The following is a 21,767-nucleotide window of genomic DNA, read 5'->3' as shown; positions in this document are numbered from 1 at the left end:
AGTTACCATGGTAACTGACTCTGACTTTGTCTTACCTTTCTTATTTATATACTCAGGAGTTTGCACTTAACCTGCTCTCTGGAATATTCCCCCGGTGACTGTGTGAGTTTTGTGTAAACATATGATGGCAAGATGGCGGCGCCCTGATGGCAGCGGCTTGCAGACGCTCTTGGAAGTGTAGAGCGATTTGGCAAAAATACCCGTCAATTCTGTCTATTTCATGGCTGGCTCACAGCGTGGACACTTCGTGATCAGATACGACCGACAGACGATTCTGGATGTGGATAGATCGGGCCGTTATAGGCTGAAAGATGCGGGTACTTTCGACCTCCTCGCTAGCATGGGGATTCTTCGCTGGCTACATCCAGCGGCCTCCAAAGCAGCGGAGTTAAGTACCAGCGTGGACCGTCAACGGAAGACACGTAAGCGGTGTGAGCGGAAGCAGAAGCGGGGATGCCGAGCGGGGCTAACAACAAAGCGAAAGGCTAATCCTCAAAGAAGCGCTAGTCCGGGTGAGAAGTTAGTTAAAATAGAACTAGCCAGCGCCAGGCTGGATAATACCTGCACACATAGCAACTATTTTAGAACAATACACAACTCAAAAAATGTTTTTTCTGTGTCAGAAGTAGACATGCACTCTACTGAGGTGGCAAGTTATGATGCGTTCGGTTTATCACAACATCAAGCAAACAATCGGAAAATTCCCGTCATATCAATTCCTAGATATGGTCGAAATTATTTAAATTGCACTACACATAATAAACACAACATTATTAATATTGCTACTACGGATAATTTCAACAAAAACTCCTCAAAACAGCCCACTACCTATAATATGGGCTTCTTAAACATAAGATCATTATCTTCCAAAACGTTATTAGTTAATGAGGTCATTAGAGACAATAATCTTGACGTTATTGGTCTCGCCGAGACCTGGCTCAAACCAGACGATTTCTTTGCGCTGGGTGAGGCGTCTCCTCCTGGCTATGCGGGAGCGCATATTGCCCGTCCCATTAAAAGGGGTGGGGGAGTTGCACTCATCCACAATAAAAACTTTAATCTTACCCCGAACCTAAATAATAAATATAACTCGTTTGAGATGCTTACTATGAGGTTTGTCACACCGCTGCCTCTCCACCTGGCTGTTATCTACCGCCCCCCAGGACCCAATTCGGACTTCATCAGTGAATTTTCAGAGTTCGTTGCTGATTTAGTGACGCACGCCGACAATATAATCATAATGGGGGACTTTAATATCCATATGAATACCCCATCGGACCCTCAGTGCATGGCGCTCCAGACTATAATTGATAGCTGTGGTCTTACACAAATAATAAATGAACCTACGCATCGCAACGGAAATACGATAGATCTAGTGCTGGTCAGGGGTGTCACCACCTCCAAAGTTACGATACTCCCGTATACTAAAGTAATGTCCGATCATTACCTTATAAAATTCGAAGTTCTGACTCATTGTCAACAAACTAATAATAATAACTACTATAGCAGCCGCAACATTAATGCTGCCACAACGATGACTCTTGCTGGCCTACTGCCTTCGGTAATGGCACCATTCCCAAACTATGTCGGCTCTATTGATAACCTCACTAACAACTTTAACGACGCCCTGCGCGACACCATTGATAGTATAGCACCGCTAAAGCTTAAAAGAGCCCCTAAAAGGCGCACCCCATGGTTTACAGAAGAAACTAGAGCCCATAAATTATCATGTAGAAAGCTGGAACGCAAATGGCGCGCTACTAAACTTGAGGTTTTCCATCAAGCATGGAGTGATAGTTTAACAACTTATAAACACATGCTTACCCTAGCTAAAGCTAAATATTACTCAAATCTCATCCACCTCAACAAAAATGATCCGAAATTTTTGTTTAGTACAGTAGCATCGCTAACCCAACAAGGGACTCCTCCCAGTAGCTCCACCCACTCAGCAGATGATTTTATGAATTTCTTTAATAAGAAAATTGAACTCATTAGAAAGGAGATTAAAGACAATGCATCGCAGCTACAACTGGGTTCTATTAACACAGATACGACTGTATCTACGAAGGATACCGCCCTCCAAAATAGTTTCTCTCTCTTTGATGAAATAACATTAGAGGAATTGTTAAGATGTGTCAATGGGACAAAACAAACAACATGTTTACTTGACCCATTTCCTGGGAAACTTATTAAGGAGCTTTTTGTATTATTAGGTCCATCAGTGCTAAATATTATAAACTTATCACTCTCCTCTGGCACTGTTCCACTAGCATTCAAAAAAGCGGTTATTCATCCTTTGCTCAAAAGACCTAACCTCGATCCTGACCTCATGGTAAACTACCGGCCGGTGTCCCACCTTCCGTTTATCTCGAAAATCCTCGAAAAAATTGTCGCACAGCAGCTAAATGAACACTTGGTGTCTAACAATCTCTGTGAACCTTTTCAATCCGGTTTCAGGGAAAATCACTCTACGGAGACACTCCTCGCAAAAATGACTAATGATCTACTGCTAACGATGGATTCTGATGCGTCATCTATGTTGCTGCTTCTTGATCTTAGCGCTGCTTTCCATACCGTCCATCATAATATTTTATTAGAGCGTATCAAAACACGTATTGGTATGTCAGACTTAGCCTTGTCGTGGTTTAACTCCTATCTTACTGACAGGATGCAATGCGTCTCCCATAACAATGTGACCTCGGACTATGTTAAGGTAACGTGCGGAGTCCCCCAAGGTTCGGTTCTTGGCCCTGCACTCTTTAGTATTTACATGCTGCCGCTAGGCGACATCATACGCAAATACGGTGTTAGCTTTCATTGTTATGATGATGACACCCAACTCTACATGCCCCTAAAGCTGACCAACACGCCGGATTGTAGTCAGCTGGAGGCGTGTCTTAATGAAATTAAACAATGGATGTCCGCTAACTTCTTGCAACTCAACACTAAGAAAACGGAAATGCTGATTATCGGTCCTGCTAAACACCGACATTTATTTGATAATACCACCTTAACATTTGACAACCAAACAATTACACAAAGCGACTCAGTAAAGAATCTGGGTATTATCTTCCACCCAACTCTCTCCTTTGAGTCACACATTAAGAGTGTTACTAAAACGGCCTTCTTTCATCTCCGTAATATCGCTAAAATTTGTTCCATTTTGTCCACTAGCGACGCTGAGATCATTATTCATGCGTTCGTTACGTCTCGTCTCGATTACTGTAACGTATTATTTTGGGGTCTCCCTATGTCTAGCTTTAAAAGATTACAGTTGGTACAAAATGCGGCTGCTAGACTTTTGACAAGAACAAGAAAGTTTGATCATATTACGCCTATACTGGCTCACCTGCACTGGCTTCCTGTGCACTTAAGATGCGACTTTAAGGTTTTACTACTTACGTATAAAATACTACACGGTTTAGCTCCGTCCTATCTTGTCGATTGCATTGTACCATATGTCCCGGCAAGAAATCTGCGTTCAAAGAACTCCGGCTTATTAGTGATTCCCAGAGCCCAAAAAAAGTCTGCGGGCTGTAGAGCGTTTTCTATTCGGGCTCCAGCACTATGGAATGCCCTCCCGGTAACAATTAGAGATGCTACCTCAGTAGAAACATTTAAGTCCCATCTCAAAACTCATTTGTATACTCTAGCCTTTGAATAGCCCCCCTTTTTTTAGACCAGTTGATCTGCCGTTTCTTTTCTTTTCTCCTCTGCTCCCCCTATCCCTTGTGGAGGGGAAGACACACAGATCCGGTGGCCATGGATGGGGTGCTGGCTGTCCGGGGTCGGGACCCGGGGTGGACCGCTCGCCTGTATATTGGTTGGGAACATCTCTGCGCTGCTGACCCGTCTCCGCTCGGGATGGTTTCCTGCTGATCCCACTGTGGACTGGACTCTTACTGTTATGCTGGATCCACTATGGACTGGACTCTCACAATATTATGTTAGACCCACTCGACATCCATTGCATTCGGTCTCCCTAGAGGGGGGGGGTTTACCCACATATGCGGTCCTCTCCAAGGTTTCTCATAGTCATTCACATCGACGTCCCACTGGGGTGAGTTTTTCCTTGCCCTTATGTGGGCTATACCGAGGATGTCGTTGTGGCTTGTGCAGCCCTTTGAGACACTTGTGATTTAGGGCTATATAAATAAACATTGATTGATTGATTGATGTTGATACACTTTGTTACAAACTGAGAGGAACATCAACCTCTCATAAATATTGTGTGTCTGAACATCCTCACATGACAATTCATCTTCCTATAGACAATCTATTGAAGAAAAGTGTTAATAATAAATATAAAGTTAGTAAAGATGTGAGAGTAAGAAGTAAACAAACCTGTTGTGTGTAACACAACTTGATGTTTTTCATGTTGTCGCTCCTTCTCCTCTTTTGTTGGACAAAGTTCCTCCTCGTACTCTGCTATGGTTCTTTCGCACATTTTCACACAATCACAACACTTTACACTCACACTTGATCTCTGCTTAGCGATGTGTTTTCATCTCTCTTTGTTAGCAGCTAACAAGCTAAGCTAACTAGCAAGCTAAGCTAGCTCGAGAAGTGCGCTCAGACTAATGTAACCGGATGCAAACAGTTATTAACGATGTTACTCTATTTAATAGAGTGTAATAAAGGACATATATGTGTACATGGACGCACAGATTAAGAACACTGAACTGTGACGACTGCAATAACGTCTTCACCGTCAGACGCCATCTTGCTTTATTCTCGCCCTGTTTGGTTCGCGCGCAGTCTTGTCAGATCTCGCGAGAGAAATAAATAACCAGCTCTTTTCCAGATCTCGCGAGAGAAACAAGTAACCAGCTCCTTCCCCCCCACCCCCGGTACAACTCTTTCAACATTCTGAAAATAAAAATAAACTTGTCCATTTTACATTTTCAAAACAAAGACATACAACTTATTTTTGTAAAAATATTCAAATATTTAACAATGTATTGAAACAACAGTAGCATAAGGAAAGAAACAAAAGAAACAAAATAAATATTACACTCATTATATTCCTTTTGTCTTTGATGCTAATCGTTTTTATAATGTATTTTAAACTGTGGAAGGTTTTCATGTTCTTTTTAAATTTCCCTTTGCATTATATATATATATATATATATATATATATATATATATATATATATATATATATATATATATATATATATATATATATATATATATATATATATATATATATGTCTTAATAAGGTTATCCAAAAAATAGTGCTCGATACCGTAGTAGAGCGCAATATATGTATGTGTGGGAAAAAAATCACAAGACTACTTCATCTCTACAGGCCTGTTTCATGAGGGGTTCCCTCAATCATCAGGAGAACCCCTCATGAAACAGGCCTGTAGAGATGAAGTAGTCTTGTGATTTTTTTTTCCCACACATACATATATATATACAGGTAAAAGCCAGTAAATTAGAATATTTTGAAAAACTTGATTTCAGTAATTGCATTCAAAAGGTGTAACTTGTACATTATATTTATTCATTGCACACAGACTGATGCATTCAAATGTTTATTTCATTTAATTTTGATGATTTGAAGTGGCAACAAATGAAAATCCAAAATTCCGTGTGTCACAAAATTAGAATATTACTTAAGGCTAATACAAAAAAGGGATTTTTAGAAATGTTGGCCAACTGAAAAGTATGAAAATGAAAAATATGAGCATGTACAATACTCAATACTTGGTTGGAGCTCCTTTTGCCTCAATTACTGCGTTAATGCGGCGTGGCATGGAGTCCATGAGTTTCTGGCACTGCTCAGGTGTTATGAGAGCCCAGGTTGCTCTGATAGTGGCCTTCAACTCTTCTGCATTTTTGGGTCTGGCATTCTGCATCTTCCTTTTCACAATACCCCACAGATTTTCTATGGAGCTAAGGTCAGGGGAGTTGGCGGGCCAATTTAGAACAGAAATACCATGGTCCGTAAACCAGGCACGGGTAGATTTTGCGCTGTGTGCAGGCGCCAAGTCCTGTTGGAACTTGAAATCTCCATCTCCATAGAGCAGGTCAGCAGCAGGAAGCATGAAGTGCTCTAAAACTTGCTGGTAGACGGCTGCGTTGACCCTGGATCTCAGGAAACAGAGTGGACCGACACCAGCAGATGACATGGCACCCCAAACCATCACCCAACCATGCAAATTTTGCATTTCCTTTGGAAATCGAGGTCCCAGAGTCTGGAGGAAGACAGGAGAGGCACAGGATCCACGTTGCCTGAAGTCTAGTGTAAAGTTTCCACCATCAGTGATGGTTTGGGGTGCCATGTCATCTGCTGGTGTCGGTCCACTCTGTTTCCTGAGATCCAGGGTCAATCCAGAGAGCAGGTTAAGTGCAAACTCCTGAGTATGTAAAATGAAGTGTATTAATGAACTCATATCATGTTCTACACTTGGTGCATGTTCATATTCATCTGGGAGAAAGCAAACCATCAGGTTTGAGTAAACAGTGCTATTTCAGTTTGAGCACATGAGAAGATAAGGTCCCTTAGTTTGATATTCACAGGTGAATCAAGCAGACTAGTAAAAGATCTTAGGTGTATTGCTGCCCTCCACAGGTTCTTAACGGGATTTCCTCCTTCTGTCCTATGGCCCACACTACATTCTACAGTCCAGTAGGTGGCAGTATGAACCTTTCAAGTCATGGCTGCAAACTGCCAGCAAGAAGAAGAAGTCATAGAGCTGGTTGCTTGTTTCTCTCGCGAGATCTGACAACATGTTTAAATAGAACAATTGACAGGTTGACAACATCCAAACAAAGCAAGTCATCTCCAACACATCTCAACATTACACACATCCTCCAGGCTGACTTAGTCTAGATGATGAAGTAAGCTGGAAACTACATGCAAGTCATAGAAAGAAAACCTTTAAAAAATTGACTGCGATAATAAATAGAATAAAGTACATACCCACAAATATTAACTACATTTATTGTACCCAACTTCAGTTGAAGCATACATTGTTTATTGCATAAAGGTCTGGGGACATACATATAAAACAATCACACAACAATATTCATATTACAAAAGAGAGTAATAAAGACAATTAATAGAATGGATTATAGAGACCCAACAAATGATTCATAAAGTCACACATTTTAAAATTGTATAAAACACAACTGTTCAAATGATGTATAAAGTAAATAATAATATGCTTCCAGAAGTGGTCCAGAAGATGTTTCACATGTGAACCAGTAAATATGAACTAAGAGGGATTTATGTGTACTCAAAAGCAAAGGTATGAACACATGTAAAACAATTATGTACATCATATAAAGGAGTTCATCTATAGAACCCATCATTATTTCAAAAAACATATACAAAACACTATTATGAATAAGTATAACAGTGAATTATGAATATCTACACATAAAATGTTTATTGTATGTAACATATTTTATGTACTGTTTATTCTCACCTTTTCAGTCCAATTGTTCTGTTCATTTTAAAGTACACAAATGTGTATATTAACTCATGTACTTGACTGAAATAAAAGCACTAATCTGAAGTGTCTAATCTATAAATGTTAGAATCATATTAACAAGATTGTGTTACACACACAACAATGATGTCACACATGTTATATGTGCTGATGTTGTTAGAAAGTCAAAGTTAAAGTCTTGACAGTTTATTTCAAATCCTGCATCTTCATTTGCTGCTGCTGTTCTCACCAGCACACTTGTGTTTCTTACACTGGTACTTAGAAGACAATCTTTCACCACACACACTGCAACTCAATACTTTCTCTCCTGGGTGTCTTCTCATGTGTGCTCTAAGAGTGTTTAGGTGACGAAAGCTTTCGTTGCAGCTTGAGCAGGAGTATGGTTTTTCACTAGTGTGTGTTTTAGTGTGTGATTTTAAATGGGGCCTTTGAGTAAAATATTTACCGCAGATTGAACATGAAAAAGGTTTTTCACCAGTGTGTGTTCTCATGTGAACTTTTAATTTTTCATTTACTACAAAACTTTTACCACATTCTGAGCAGGAAAAAGGTTTTTCTCCAGTGTGTCTTCTCATGTGTACTTTTAAATTTTGATTTACTACAAAACTTTTACCACATTCTGAGCAGAAAAAAGGTTTTTCTCCAGTGTGTATTCTCATGTGTTCTTTTAAATTTTGATTTAGTACAAAACTTTTACCACATTCTGAGCAGAAAAAAGGTTTTTCTCCAGTGTGTATTCTCATGTGTACTTTTAAACTTTGATTTAGTGCAAAACTTTTACCACATTCTGAGCAGGAAAAAGGTTTTTCTCCAGTGTGTGTTCTCATGTGTACTTTCAGATGACAATCGTATTTAAAAGTTTTGTGACAGTGAGAACATGTGAAGTGAGTGTTGTCAGTGTGACATGTTGCATCATCTTTAGAGTGTTCATCATCAGTGTGAGGAGAGTGTGACGTTGTGTCCTCACTATCTGATAGTGGAGCTAAGATCTTGTCTGCTTGTGATCCTCCACAGTGGTCTCCATCAGCTTCTGTTGTCATGTGTTGTGTTGAGCTGCTGCTTGGAGGCTCCGCCTCTCTCTCACCTTTGACCTCATCATCTTCACTCTTCACACTGATGAGGTGTCTCTTATCTTCATCTTTAAAGTGGGGGGGCTGTGGCTTCTCTTCTTTCACGTGGAGGTGCTGTGACCTCTTCTGCTCCATACTGGAGGACCCCTCCTGCTGCTCAGGTGGACGATACTTTTCACAGACGTCTGCAGGACACAAGAAGACAAACACATGCTGGGATGGAAATAGATAAGATTTTACCAATTCCGATTTCATTTTCGATTCTGCTTTTACGATTCGGTTATTTGTGGACTCACTTTTGCTTTCACATTCAGTACAAAGGAGAAGAAACAGGTGGATTAGCATCAATTTTGACTAGTTGAGAAGTAACATGAGCGTACAAAGCCAACAGTGAGGTCTTAAGGGGCACAGATTTTACGGGTCCCCCATGAGTTGCTGGAGGGCCCTAAGGACAATATTCTGCTTTGAAAATATCTATAAAATAAAAATATTTTTGGCAAGAAATTAACAAAATACTACACGTTATTTTGTGGCAATTACAAAAGAATGTCCAGTATAATTCCCAGGACATTCAATCAATCACAACTGGATTGTTAAACTGAACATATATCAGGGTTTCCCGCAGCGCTTTGTTGCTAAGGCGGCCGCCTTAGCAACAAAGAGCCACCGCCTAAACTAAGGTCTTAACAAGACTGCGCATTTAAAAAACCATTACTGTCCCCAAGCAAACGCATACACTGAGTGTCATACACATGTCAAAATACCGGGGGCGCTGTAGCCTAGGACTTAGGAACATTTTAGCCAATCAGAAACCTCCAAAACGTCATTTCCGGAGGCGGCATATAGCAAAAATGGCGGGTCACGGCAAGAAAGAATTATATACAGTATGTGGACTGACAGAGAAGTAGAGCTACTTTTAAGCATCATTTTAGAGCTTAGAGTTAACAAAACTCAACAAAGTGCTGACTGGGAAACTTGCCAGTCCAAGTCTGGTGACATTCTTACTCTATTTTAGAACGGTACGAGGAATTTCCTCATCGGAAAGAGGACATGACAAAAACAACTATCGACACTAAACTGAAAGTGATTGGTGGAAAGTACAGACAAGCAGTGGACGCAGGTGGAAGAAGTGGTTACGCTAGAGTTGTTTTGCTGTACTTCCAACTATGCCAGCAGATCTGGGGCGGTTCTCCATCAACTACATCCATTCCATTTGGAATAGAAGCATCAGATATTGACACAAGCTCTCACAGGAGTTCAGATTCTCCATTGACCCTTGACAGCCTGGTCACAGACAAAGATATGCCCAATGATGTACAAGAGCAGCAAGGTTCCAAGAGGAGCAATCCACAATCTTCTGTGGTGAAAGAGAGAAGAGCTCTACTTCAGGTATGTGGGCGCTAACTTCATTGCTAGTAAGTAATATTGTTAAAAGGCAGATAGATGTGGCATCAAAACATTTTTATATGAACTGCACTGCAATTCCAAATGCTCTCAGATGACCACTTTCAACAATGTGGAATCATATTTGTTTGAATATGATCATTGTTTGACAACAGTGTGACAAAAATACTTGCTTTGGAATCAGAAGTCAAGATGGCAAGCATATATTAAAGTTCAGCTGTTTTACATGTATTTAAATAGACTAGTATTCAAAATGCTTTGAGTAGTTTCTTGTAATAAATAATATTGAGTTAAGTAAAACTGCAGTTGCATTAATTTTTTTTTTCTGTCAAAATTAAAATATCTTTAAGTGTTTTATTGACACACATTGTTTCCTGACGATGTTGAGGGCCATTTGACATGTTGTAAATAACATGTCACTATCTTACACCTGTGCTAAAGTGGCTTTATCCCAAATAATGTATTCATGATTGTTGAATGTCATTTTGTAAAAATCCTTATAAAAATGATTTTTTTTCACTAAGCAAAACTCAACAGCCACAAGCAGGACAGACTAAAAGGAAAACTTCCATTGGAGACAAAGTTGCTGAATGCAGTAGAAGACGACGTCCCGATAAAGAAGAGACTTCTGGACATGATGGAGACATCAGAGAAGACATCGTCTGACAATTTAGACAAACTAACTTCAAATTACTAAGTCAAAGTATTGACTTACTAATAATGACATACTTAGTATCTCAGGTAAGTAGGACTGTTTTGTGTTTTGTTTGTACTTTACGGAAAAAATATGGAGATATATATCGTATATCGCCATTCTGCCAATGGAGCTGAAAACAACCAAAAATTGTAGGCTTCTTTATTTCTCTAATATTTGTATTTATTATAAGATATTGTTATTTGGTTATTTTTTAATAAACAATGTGTTCAATGTAATCAACGTTTGTAGTCTATTGCCTATTGAGACACCACCTTAACTAACACATTTTATTGAATGAACTGTCTTGAAATCTCAGTAGCAGACAAACACGCTGCTCTTTACAACATTACTCACAGGAAAATAAAAACAAGCTACGGCGGGGGAACTTTTTACTAAGGATGGGCCACATCCTACTCATAGACCCACTCAATGGCCCAGTGGGAGATCGGTAGGTCGTGAGTCATACCAAAGACTATAAAAATGTGAACCATTACCTCCCTGCTTGGCACTCAGCATCAAGGGTTGGAATTGGGGGTTAAATCACCAAAAAATATTCCTGGGCTGCTGCCCACTGCTCCCCTCACCTCCCAGGGGGTGATCAAGGGTGATGGGTCAAATGCAGGGAATAATCTCACCACACCTAGTGTGTGTGTGACAATCATTGGTACTTTTTAACATGGCCTAAAATTTATTTTGCGATATTATTTTTCAGGTTCAAACACTGATGACATCTATTAAACTAGACAAGAAGCAAAAAAATTAAACAGAGACAGAATTAATTTGGCTCAATTGAGGAGAAACGTCTGGGCTGTACTCTTGTACAGTCTCCATCACGCTCTGACGAAAAATTGTAGGCCTCCTCTTTTATTTGGACTTTCCCTGATTACATGGCAACAGCTGTTTCTAAGGGACGGGGGTCATAAACAGCCATCGCCTTTGATTAAAACAGTTCAAAGAAAAGGTTGCCTGGAGGGGAGTCTGCTCCTGCTTCCTTTCCACTTTGTAGTTCTCGGGTCAAGACAAAATCTTTCTGTGGATTACAATACATCAAAGAAACAGAACACCCTCATGTTGCTTTCCATCCTACACAGTGGAGTTTTACAAGCCTTCTTCTTGGTAGGAACAAAGACAGCTTTTGTCCTTTCGCCGGGAACTCATTGAAACACAAAGTTTTGTGATAACTTAGATACAATTATTCTGACATTATTTAATATATACTTACTAATAAAAAACAATTGGAAACAAGCTCCAAAGCCTACCAATTTAGTTGCTGAAATATGCAGTAAAATACTTTACAATTTCCAGAAGTATTTCCTCAAAACTATTATTAATCTACTTGCTAATTTATGGTTCTATCTACACTTCCGTTAAAATGTACTAAACACTTATTCTTCTGTTTGATACTTTGCATTAGTTTTGGGTGATACTGAGAATTTGGATCCAACACCAAGTAGTTACATGGGCAGTATCGGTCATACCAATGCTGATACTGATATTTCATCTTTTCAAAATCATCGAATGATTCAATTTTGATCACAATTATAAATCAGACAAAAACACAGAATGGCGGATATCAACTAAATATATAAACGGTTTTCCTACCTTGGACTCTGATTGATATCCTTTTGTTTTTTTGCTTTTAAAGTCCTCGTGTGTCCATGGACTTTCTCTTACAAGAATGAACAGAAATAAAGGAAACTCAGTTTCTATTTATTTCACACTCACACTGCTTTATTTGTTTTGATAAAAAGTTACTGAATAATTTCAACTCACTGAATCGTTTCGGATTGTATTCTTCTAAAGAAAAAAAAAATTCAAAGAATAATAAATCGTATCGGCAACAACAAATTACAAATCGAATCCAATCGTTAAAAGGAATCGTTACTCCCTTAATGACAACATGTAATATTTACTGTATTTTAGTCATTTGAAGCATTACCAGATGTAAGCATTGATTTTTACCGAGCGCATCACAACCTTCACTTTTCCCTTCAACAACAACAACAATCATGACAGACTTCATGAGAGACAACAAAGACTACTTTGAGACAAATCCTAATCCAGAAAATTATAATTTTGGAGGATGAGCTACAAATTTTAGAAGCTGATTGCTAAACAGATGCATCTTTAGTGAAACACTAAGCATCATTTTAATTTCCCTGAAGGAATCAATAAAGTACTATCTATCTATCCATGTAGCAGTATTGTTAAATGCTAAACAAGATAACATAAAAAAAATCAATCACTTACCGTACAATGTCTGCTCTCACCGGGATGCCGACTGATGGGATGTTTATATCTTTCAGCACGAGACACGTTCTCTCCGTTTAGCTGATATATTGAGCATAATCCTCACTCCTTGGGTCAAGAAACCTCTTTGGGTTTGAAACTAATTTGACCGACTTCTCGGTCTATGGCCACGACCTTCGCCGATACAAGCGTGAGGCATGATTTATATTCTACAACAAACTTTTACCAACTTAGCGGCGATGCAGCAGCAGCTCAGTAGCTAGTCTACCTCTCTGCGAGCAAGGAGCCGTTTGACTAAAAGTAGTTCCTCGATGTGAGCTCTTACAATTACAATGCTTCCAATACAGGTCACTACAAGTAAAGGGAGTAATGTTGGTGATTTTAAAGGCACAATAGAGGACTACCATTACCTGTAATGTTAGCCGCCTTGTGCTAGCAATTTTTTACTATGTAGCATACATATTGGATGACATCTGGATGTTGTGCTTACTTGGACTGTGATGAAGCTGTGAGGACTCAGGTGCTTTGTCTTCATGCTCTTCAGTCTTCACAGAGACAACAGTCAGTGGAAACTTGCTGACATCATCCTCCTCCTGCCCTACAACACACTCTCCCTCCTGAGTAACCCAGAGATCCTCCTCTTCCTCTTTCATGTAGGGGGCTGAGGATCCTCCTGCTGCTGAAGGGCACGTTCTTCTGGACGAGCGTTCATCTGCTGGACGTCTGCAAGACAACACAAACAAACTTCAGCTCAGATGTGTCAAATATTTTTTCAGTCTATAAAATATAATATTTTCCAAGTGGACTGAGAGACTTTGCGGTGATGTTCTTCTACACATGGAATAATCATAGTTTATTGATTACTATGAATTGTGTATATGACCTTGTTTTCTACATTTACAGTAATTATTGATAAAAAGTAACAGCTTTTTAGAACGTATAGAAAACCTCCTGCTTGGATTTTAATACCGTCATGACTGTAAAGGCTTAGTGGCCACATGCGTGGACAGCACCTTTTATTTCCACTATTGTGTACACTACTGAATTGGGGTCTTATGGCCGCTTATGTGGACACTTATACTGCCATCTGGTGGTGTCAGAAGAGTATAACATACAATGGAATTTGGACAAAAAAAGTGTAAAAAAAAAGAATTAGCATGTCACTAAACATGAAGTACACGTTTGTGTACTTATGGACTAAGTACATCATATCAAAAGATGATTCTTAGTTTTTATTCTAATTCGGGTCCAATAAACCCAAATAGCAAAGAATCAGAATCAGAATCAGAATCAGCTTTATTGTCATTACGCAAGGTAACGAGATTGAGGCCATTCCATCCAGTGCGATGTGTGCATGCTAGAAAAACAATGTGCAAATATATAAAAATATAAAAAATGTAGAAGTGCAATGAATATGGTGTGAAATGAATATATACATGAAAAAAAACCAAAACAAAAACAGGGTGGTTGGTGGAATGGGTTATTGCACCGAAGAGAAGGCAGTTATGAATAAAAAAATAAAATAGAATAAAAAAAGCATGTAAACAAACAGCTTGGGCCTTAAGAGGTTAAGTCAGTATGCACGTATAAAAGTTTCATTGTGCTGCAGCATCGAGTGACGCCAACTCGCTCCTTCCACTACCAACCTACCAGCCAACCTTGACGTGTCACGTGCACCTCCAAAATAGTCTGACCTCACGTCAACGGTGACCAGGACTGCAGAGCTGTGATTAGTTTGCTTTACTTTTACACACAATGTCCTCTCCTCGTTCTTCCTTCTGCGAAAGCAACATTTTTAACCCAACAGAAAACAAACAGAAGTGCAGCGAGTGTGGCCGTGCGATAGTATGTTGGTTGAACCTCACTCACACCTTAAGAAATGTGCTGGCGTGAGAATATACATACACTATATTGCCAAAAGTATTTGGCCACCCATCCAAATGATGACAATCAGGTGTCCTAATCACTTATAAAATCAAGCACTCAGGCATGGAGACTGTTTCTACAAACATTTGTGAAAGAATGGGCCGCTCTCAGTGATTTCCAGCATGGAACGGTCATAGGATGCCACCTGTGCAACAAATCCAGTCATGAAATTTCCTCGCTCCTAAATATTCCAAAGTCAACTGTCGGCTTTATTATAAGAAAAGTGAAGAGTTTGGGAACAACAGCAACTCAGCCACCAAGTGGTAGGCCACGTAAACTGACAGAGAGGTCAGCATAGTGCAAAGATTTTCTGCACAGTCACTTGCTACAGAGCTCCAAACTTCATGTGACCTTCCAATTAGCCCACGTACTTCATGGAATGGCTTTCCATGGCCGGACAGCTGTGTCTAAGCCATACATCAGCAAGTCCAATGCAAAGCGTGGGATGCAGTGGTGTAAAGCACGTCACCCCTGGACTCTAGAGCAGTGGAGACATCTTCTCTGGACTGATGAATCACACTTTTTCCACCTGGCAATCTGATGGCCCAGTCTGGGTTTGGAGGTTGCCAGGAGAACACCACATTTCCGACTGCATTGTGCTGAGTGTGAAATTTGGTGGAGGAGGAATTATGGTGTGGGGTTGGTTTTTCAGGAGTTGGGCTTGGCCCCTTAGTTCCAGTGAAAGGAACTTTGAATGCTCCAGGATACCAAAACATTTTGGACAATTCCATGGGATGGCACTTCAAGTTTATATGTGAGTAAAGGCAGGTGGCCAAATACTTTTGGCAATATAGTGCATATATATATATATATATCTTTTTTTTTGAGAATATTTGGGTACCTCATGCTTCGATTACAAACAAAATATTGATGCATATTCAATTTTGTGTACAGTATATTAAAGCCATTTTTAATATTTAACATTTATTTAATTAAATATTTATTTTGTCTGACTGAATAAGCATAATTGTGCAAATAGTGTATTCGTAATAACAAGAATCAGTTTTAGGGATGTCTGATAATATCGGACTGCCGATATTATCGGCCGATAAATGCTTTAAAATGTAATATCGGAAATTATCGGTATCGGTTTCAAAAAGTAAAATGTATGACTTTTAAAAGGCCGCTGTGTACACGGACGTAGGGAGAAGTACAGAGCACCAATAAACCTTAAAGGCACTGCCTTTGCGTGCCGGCCCAGTCACATAATATCTACGGTTTTTCACACACAAGTGAATGCAACCATATTTGGTCAACAGCCATACAGGTCCCACTGAGGGTGGCCGTATAAACAACTTTAACACTTTTACAAATATGCACCACACTGTGAACCCACACCAAACAAGAATGACAAACACATTTCGGGAGAACATTCGCACCGTAACGCAACATAAACACAACAGAACAAATACCCAGAACCTCTTGCAGCATTAACTCTTCCGGGACGCTACAATATACACCCCCGCTACCCCCTAGCCCCCCCCCCCCCCCCCCCCCCACCACACACACACCTCAACCCCGCCCACCTCAACCTCCTCATGCTCTCTCAGGGAGAGCATGACCCAAATTCCAAGCTGCTGTTTTGAGGCATGTTATAAAAAATAATGCACTTTGTGACTTCAATAATAAATATGGCAGTGCCATGTTGGCACTTTTTTACATAACTTGAGTTGATTTATTTTGGAAAACCTTGTTACATTGTTTAATGCATCCAGCGGGGCATCACAACAAAATTAGACATAATAATGTGTTAATTCCGCGACTGTATATATCGGTATCGCTTGATATCGGAATCGGTAATTAAGAGTTGGACAATATCGGAATATCGGCAAAAAAGCCATTATCGGACATTTCTAATATATATATATATATATATACACTTTTTTTATTTTAAATATTTGGGTACCTCATGATTCGATTACAAACAAAATATTGATGCGTGTTCAATTTGTGTACAATATATTAAAGCCATTATTAATATTTACCATTTACTTAATCAAATATTTATTTTTGTCTGAATGAATAAGCATTAACCGCTTACAATTGTGTATTCGTAATAACAAGCATCAGTTGATTTAATTTCCATGATACGCCCGCCCGAATGCAGCTGAGATAGGCTCCAGCAACCCCAAAAAAAGACAAGCGGTAGGAAAATGGATGGATGGATGTTATCAAGGTAATAGAAGTGCGTTGTATTTGTTGCTAATAAAGTTAGCACCAACACAAAGTAGACTAATGCAATGTATGTGTAATAAATAATAATAATAATTGTAATGTTTATCCTGTAAAGCGTCTTTGAGTGCACTGAAAAGTGCTATACCAAATAACATGTATTATTATTATTATTATTAAACCATGTGACTTATTGCAGACTTCAATTACGAGACGTTCGTTCCTTTCTAGTAACAAATATTTAATGATGTTAAGCGTGACTGTACTATACAGCAAAAAAACAGTTAAGGTATTAAATAAGTCAATATAATTGTCATAGAGAACATAAAATACACTCCTCACACGCTCGCATTTGCTACAAAGGCCTGCTAGCTGGCTAACGCTAGCACGTTAGCTTCGATCAGGTAAATAAGATACAAATATATAATGTATATTACCTCATTAGCCGCATGTACAAGAGAGGAGTGGAATATATTCTTCTTATTGTTACACCAGCAACTCTTAAAAGGGACTTTCTGTTGTTCTGTGGCTGGGCGAAGGAAGTGTGCACCACTCACTATTGTCTAATGTTGTGTCGTTCGCGAACGATTCGTTCGAACGAACGAATCTTTTAAGTGAACGTACCGAACCGAATCACTTCATGAACTGATTCGTTCCTTTCTCAGTTCAGTTGAGCTCCGCCGCGACCATGCCGGTGTTGTACCGAAATCTGTTACCCATCAGAATTTGTGACTCCAGGGGGCGATGTTCTCATGGCGTTTGTTTGATGGTTAAATGGCAAACCCAAAGAGGAGGCGAAGAAGAACGCTTGCGTAAATGGCGTAAACTATCGTTGTCAGAATTTCAGCATTAATAAATGACACATATTCTGGAAATCAATGATTTACTTTCATTATAGTATGAGCTGTTGATTCTCTCTCACACACATACATTTTCCGGATTAAAAGCTATCATGGAATGAAACGTCATCTCCATTCACTTTTTCTCATTTGGACCCCCAGAATCAGGACGCACTAGGGTTACATTTTCCGATAAACCCGTCGGCGTTTTGCCCAGCCAATTAGGTGTAAATGTATGGCATTTCACACTATTAACAGGAGGTGGCGCCTTACCAAGGTACTTGAAACATTTGGCTTTATCCAGTTTGAAGCCCACCTTCTAATTTATTAGCGGATTTTGACTCCAATCTAAATCATGGAATCAAGCACCTATAGAGAATTGTTGGAATACATTACCGAAGGGAAAGTACCACCAAATTCCAAAAAATACGAGCGCTTCAACCTGAAAAGAAAAGCGGCAAACTATTGTGGAAGGCAAGTTATGGTACCTAGCATCGCACTTGATGACCACCCCAACAAATGCCAAATTGTCTCAAGAGGTTCAACGACTTAGTATTATTAGAACAAAATGTGATGGTGTTAATGTATTTAAAGAAAAACAGAGCATTCCCTTTCTAAATTTACAGTTTTACATTATACTAACTACAGCATAATTCAATCCAATCCACTTTATTTATATAGCACATTTAAACAACAAAATGTTTCCTAAGTGCTGCACAACAATATTAAAAACAACATTCAAATACTATTTTGAGCTCCACCAATGACTGAATAAAAAAAATAAAAAAAATACATGTAAAAACAATATAAAATAAATATGATTAAAAACGATTTTAAGGGTGAAACCAATTAAAACAGTAAATAGAAATCAAAATGTTAAAACACAATGTCTTGTTCACGAGTGAGGGAAGAGTGGATGGTGAGATCGACAGGCGGATCGGTGCGGCGTCTTCAGTAATGCGGACGCTGTATCGATCCGTTGTGGTGAAGAAGGAGCTGAGCCGGAAGGCAAAGCTCTCAATTTACCGGTCGATCTACGTTCCCATCCTCACCTATGGTCATGAGCTTTGGGTTATGACCGAAAGGACAAGATCACGGGTACAAGCGGCCCAAATGAGTTTCCTCCGCCGGGTGGCGGGGCTCTCCCTTAGAGATAGGGTGAGAAGCTCTGCCATCCGGGAGGAGCTCAAAGTAAAGCCGCTGCTCCTCCACATGGAGAGGAGCCAGATGAGGTGGTTCGGGCATCTGGTCAGGATGCCACCCGAACGCCTCCCTAGGGAGGTGTTTAGGGCACGTCGACCGGTAGGAGGCCGCGGGGAAGACCCAGGACACGTTGGGAAGACTATGTCTCTCGGCTGGCCTGGGAACGCCTCGGGGTCCCACAGGAAGAGCTGGACGAAGTGGCTGGGGAGAGGGAAGTCTGGGCTTCCCTGCTTAGGCTGCTGCCCCCGCGACCCGACCTCGGATAAGCGGAAGAAGATGGATGGATGGATGGAAAACACAGAGGGCAACAGTGTTCAGTGTTTGTAGATTTTCATACTTAAGATGGACTCTCACCTAGCACGAGAATGCGGCGCAACTTTACTCAGGTGCATAAATGGTGTCTGAAATTGTACATCTTTTAACCTAAATCCATGGAAAATTGAAGAAAAAGTGAAAGTAATGTTAATTTCCTTTTTTTGTTCCAAAAAACCCTTTCTGTATATTTTGGGTTGATGGCAGTTCTCTGCCTCATCGGATATTGACCCTTTGAGGCCGTGCCCATATCCTCTGAGTTGATTGTGTGATGGATAAGATATTTTTTGTCGCGGATTTACTCATGTGTTTTGTTTTTTGATAAATAAATAAACGGTCTCGGAGCCATGTTTTCATTTTATTAATTTAATAGTCTAAGAGTAAATCTTAATCCTTCATGAATGAATATACACTGCCCCCATGCACGCCATTTGTGAGTTTTGCATTTAATTTGTATTGAATTAGGCCGCTCACTTTGTTAGGTGCGAGCACAGCAAGTAAAGCATTGAAATTTCTACAATAAACAAATACCATTGCTGCAATCTCTGGATTTCAAATCAGAGATATTTGTATTTCACTGTATTACTTTTCATTGTAAGAAATAAGCTTTCAATTAATGCTTTGATTTGTCATAGATGGCAAGCTATATTACCTCCGCCACAAAGGATCGGCCAAAGAGCTGAAAGTGAAAGTGGTGTGTGGGGCAGCTGAAGCAGATGCCATATTTAGAGAGTTCCACTCAAGTGACATTGGTGCACATTGTGGCCAGATCAAAACAAGGGATGCAATTTCCAAGAGATGTTACTGGCCCTCCATGACGTGTGACATTGAAAAATGGGTAAGATTTGGTTTTCCCTCATTTTTGCCTTTACAACATGTCTTGCCTGTCTTACTGAAAGGTACTGCTGCCTTGACAGAAATAAATGGAATACAGTCCATCATTTTAGTTATGAAGGGCACTTATGACTGTCCACTTTGAAGGAGTGTCTGCTGGCTTGTCATAACAACATTAAAAATAATAGAGCAATTTAAAAAAAATTCTGAATGTCAAACAATTCAGATATTTTGGCCTTCATTGCTGAAATAAACAATTTGATTCCCAAGTATATCTCAAAGAGTCTTTACCATGTTTGGCCTATATACCCCATTCCCCTTTGTCAAACAATTAAATAACATACTCTGCACATACCCATACTGACATAACTTTTAAGCCGTTAAATATTTTGTATTGATCAATGTTTTCTATACTCAGGTGTCTGAATGCACATCCTGTCAACAGAAGGGCAGGGTTGACCTAAAGGCAGGCACAGAGTACAAGCCAATCAAGGTGAACTTCACCTTTTTCATTTTTTGTTGTTTTGGGAGCTGTCCATGAACCTGGCCACTGGTTTTTTACAGTAAGTGAAGATTTATATCTCCTAATCCTCGGTGTTTCTGTTATCGGCTTATCTGACAGTGAGGAACTAGAAGTGAAGCTCTAAGATTTTTCTGAATATTCACAGGCCATTTATCCAGCAGAGCAGCGGAGTCTCGTGCTTGCCTCATTAGGCAACGCTCGCTCTAAAGTGCCCAAGTGTTTGGAGTCCACCAGGTAACAGCTGTTTCTTTCATAAGTCAAAAGCTCCCAGGCTTCCAACATACTGTGGAGGTAAAGGGTGGATGATGGTAGCTGTAGGAGGATGACATAGGGGGAGCTGCTTTTAAAACAAATTTCCAATGAAACTACTGGGATTAGCAAGGTGTCCCTCAATGTTACAAATGGAAGAATCTGCGTGCTGTGTTTTCACATCCTTTCGTATACGTCACAAAGAAAATCAGGTTTTCTTTGTGAAAATCTCTTGCAGATGATCTCAGTGAGCTCTGCCACTGCTGCGGAGGGGAGGAGATTGGTGGGAGCCCCAAAAGTGATACCACTGACTGGGTAAGATATCTTGATAAGAAAACAAACAATATTTTCCCTTGCCACATTTGTTTAACATCAGCCACTGAAAGAAGCCAATTGATATTGATATACTGATATTGATTTATATCAATAAATATCATTGATTTAATCAATTTACATATTGATTTACATTGAACTGATACACTTGACCAAATGCATTAATTTCAGATCCAGTGCGAGCGGTGCGGGCGATGGTACCACAGCTTGTGTGTGGGAAACCCCAAGGAGGAGGGATATAGTTGTGATGCATGCCAGGAACATACCATGTTCATTTCTGTATTAGAAAATAAGTTATGATTGTATGTTGCATTTGAATTCCAAAATTTATTGTAAAAAAAAAAAAAGGTTTCTGTTTAGCTCTGTTTCTGCTTAGTTTAGTTTGATGGTTAGGGTATATGTATTTTAATAAAAATCTGTATTATAAATGCTGAAAGATGCAGTGAAGTAAGGTCTCGAAATCTGACGGCCAAGTCACAGTTTATCGGAAA

The 21,767-nt window shown here is 39.6% G+C and overlaps 1 protein-coding gene across 1 annotated transcript in view; it reads right to left on the bottom strand.

The window, feature by feature from the left end:
- Nucleotides 1-21,767, bottom strand: part of LOC133624395 (uncharacterized) — a 111,245-nt gene that overhangs the window by 28,714 nt on the left and 60,764 nt on the right. The window contains exons 8-12 of the mRNA XM_061987886.2: nucleotides 20,878-21,006; nucleotides 13,700-13,716; nucleotides 13,376-13,608; nucleotides 7,689-8,719; nucleotides 4,345-4,501 (exon numbers count right to left, since the gene is read on the bottom strand). Of these exons, the coding sequence (XP_061843870.2) occupies nucleotides 4,345-4,501; nucleotides 7,689-8,719; nucleotides 13,376-13,608; nucleotides 13,700-13,716; nucleotides 20,878-21,006 (1,567 nt within the window). The remainder of the gene's footprint in view (nucleotides 1-4,344; nucleotides 4,502-7,688; nucleotides 8,720-13,375; nucleotides 13,609-13,699; nucleotides 13,717-20,877; nucleotides 21,007-21,767) is intronic.

The sequence above is a fragment of the Nerophis lumbriciformis genome, linkage group LG27 (assembly GCF_033978685.3).
Source record: "Nerophis lumbriciformis linkage group LG27, RoL_Nlum_v2.1, whole genome shotgun sequence".
Classification (NCBI taxonomy): domain Eukaryota; kingdom Metazoa; phylum Chordata; class Actinopteri; order Syngnathiformes; family Syngnathidae; genus Nerophis; species Nerophis lumbriciformis.
Note: the sequence above shows the minus strand (reverse complement) of the source record. Positions and strands in the feature narration are given on the sequence as shown.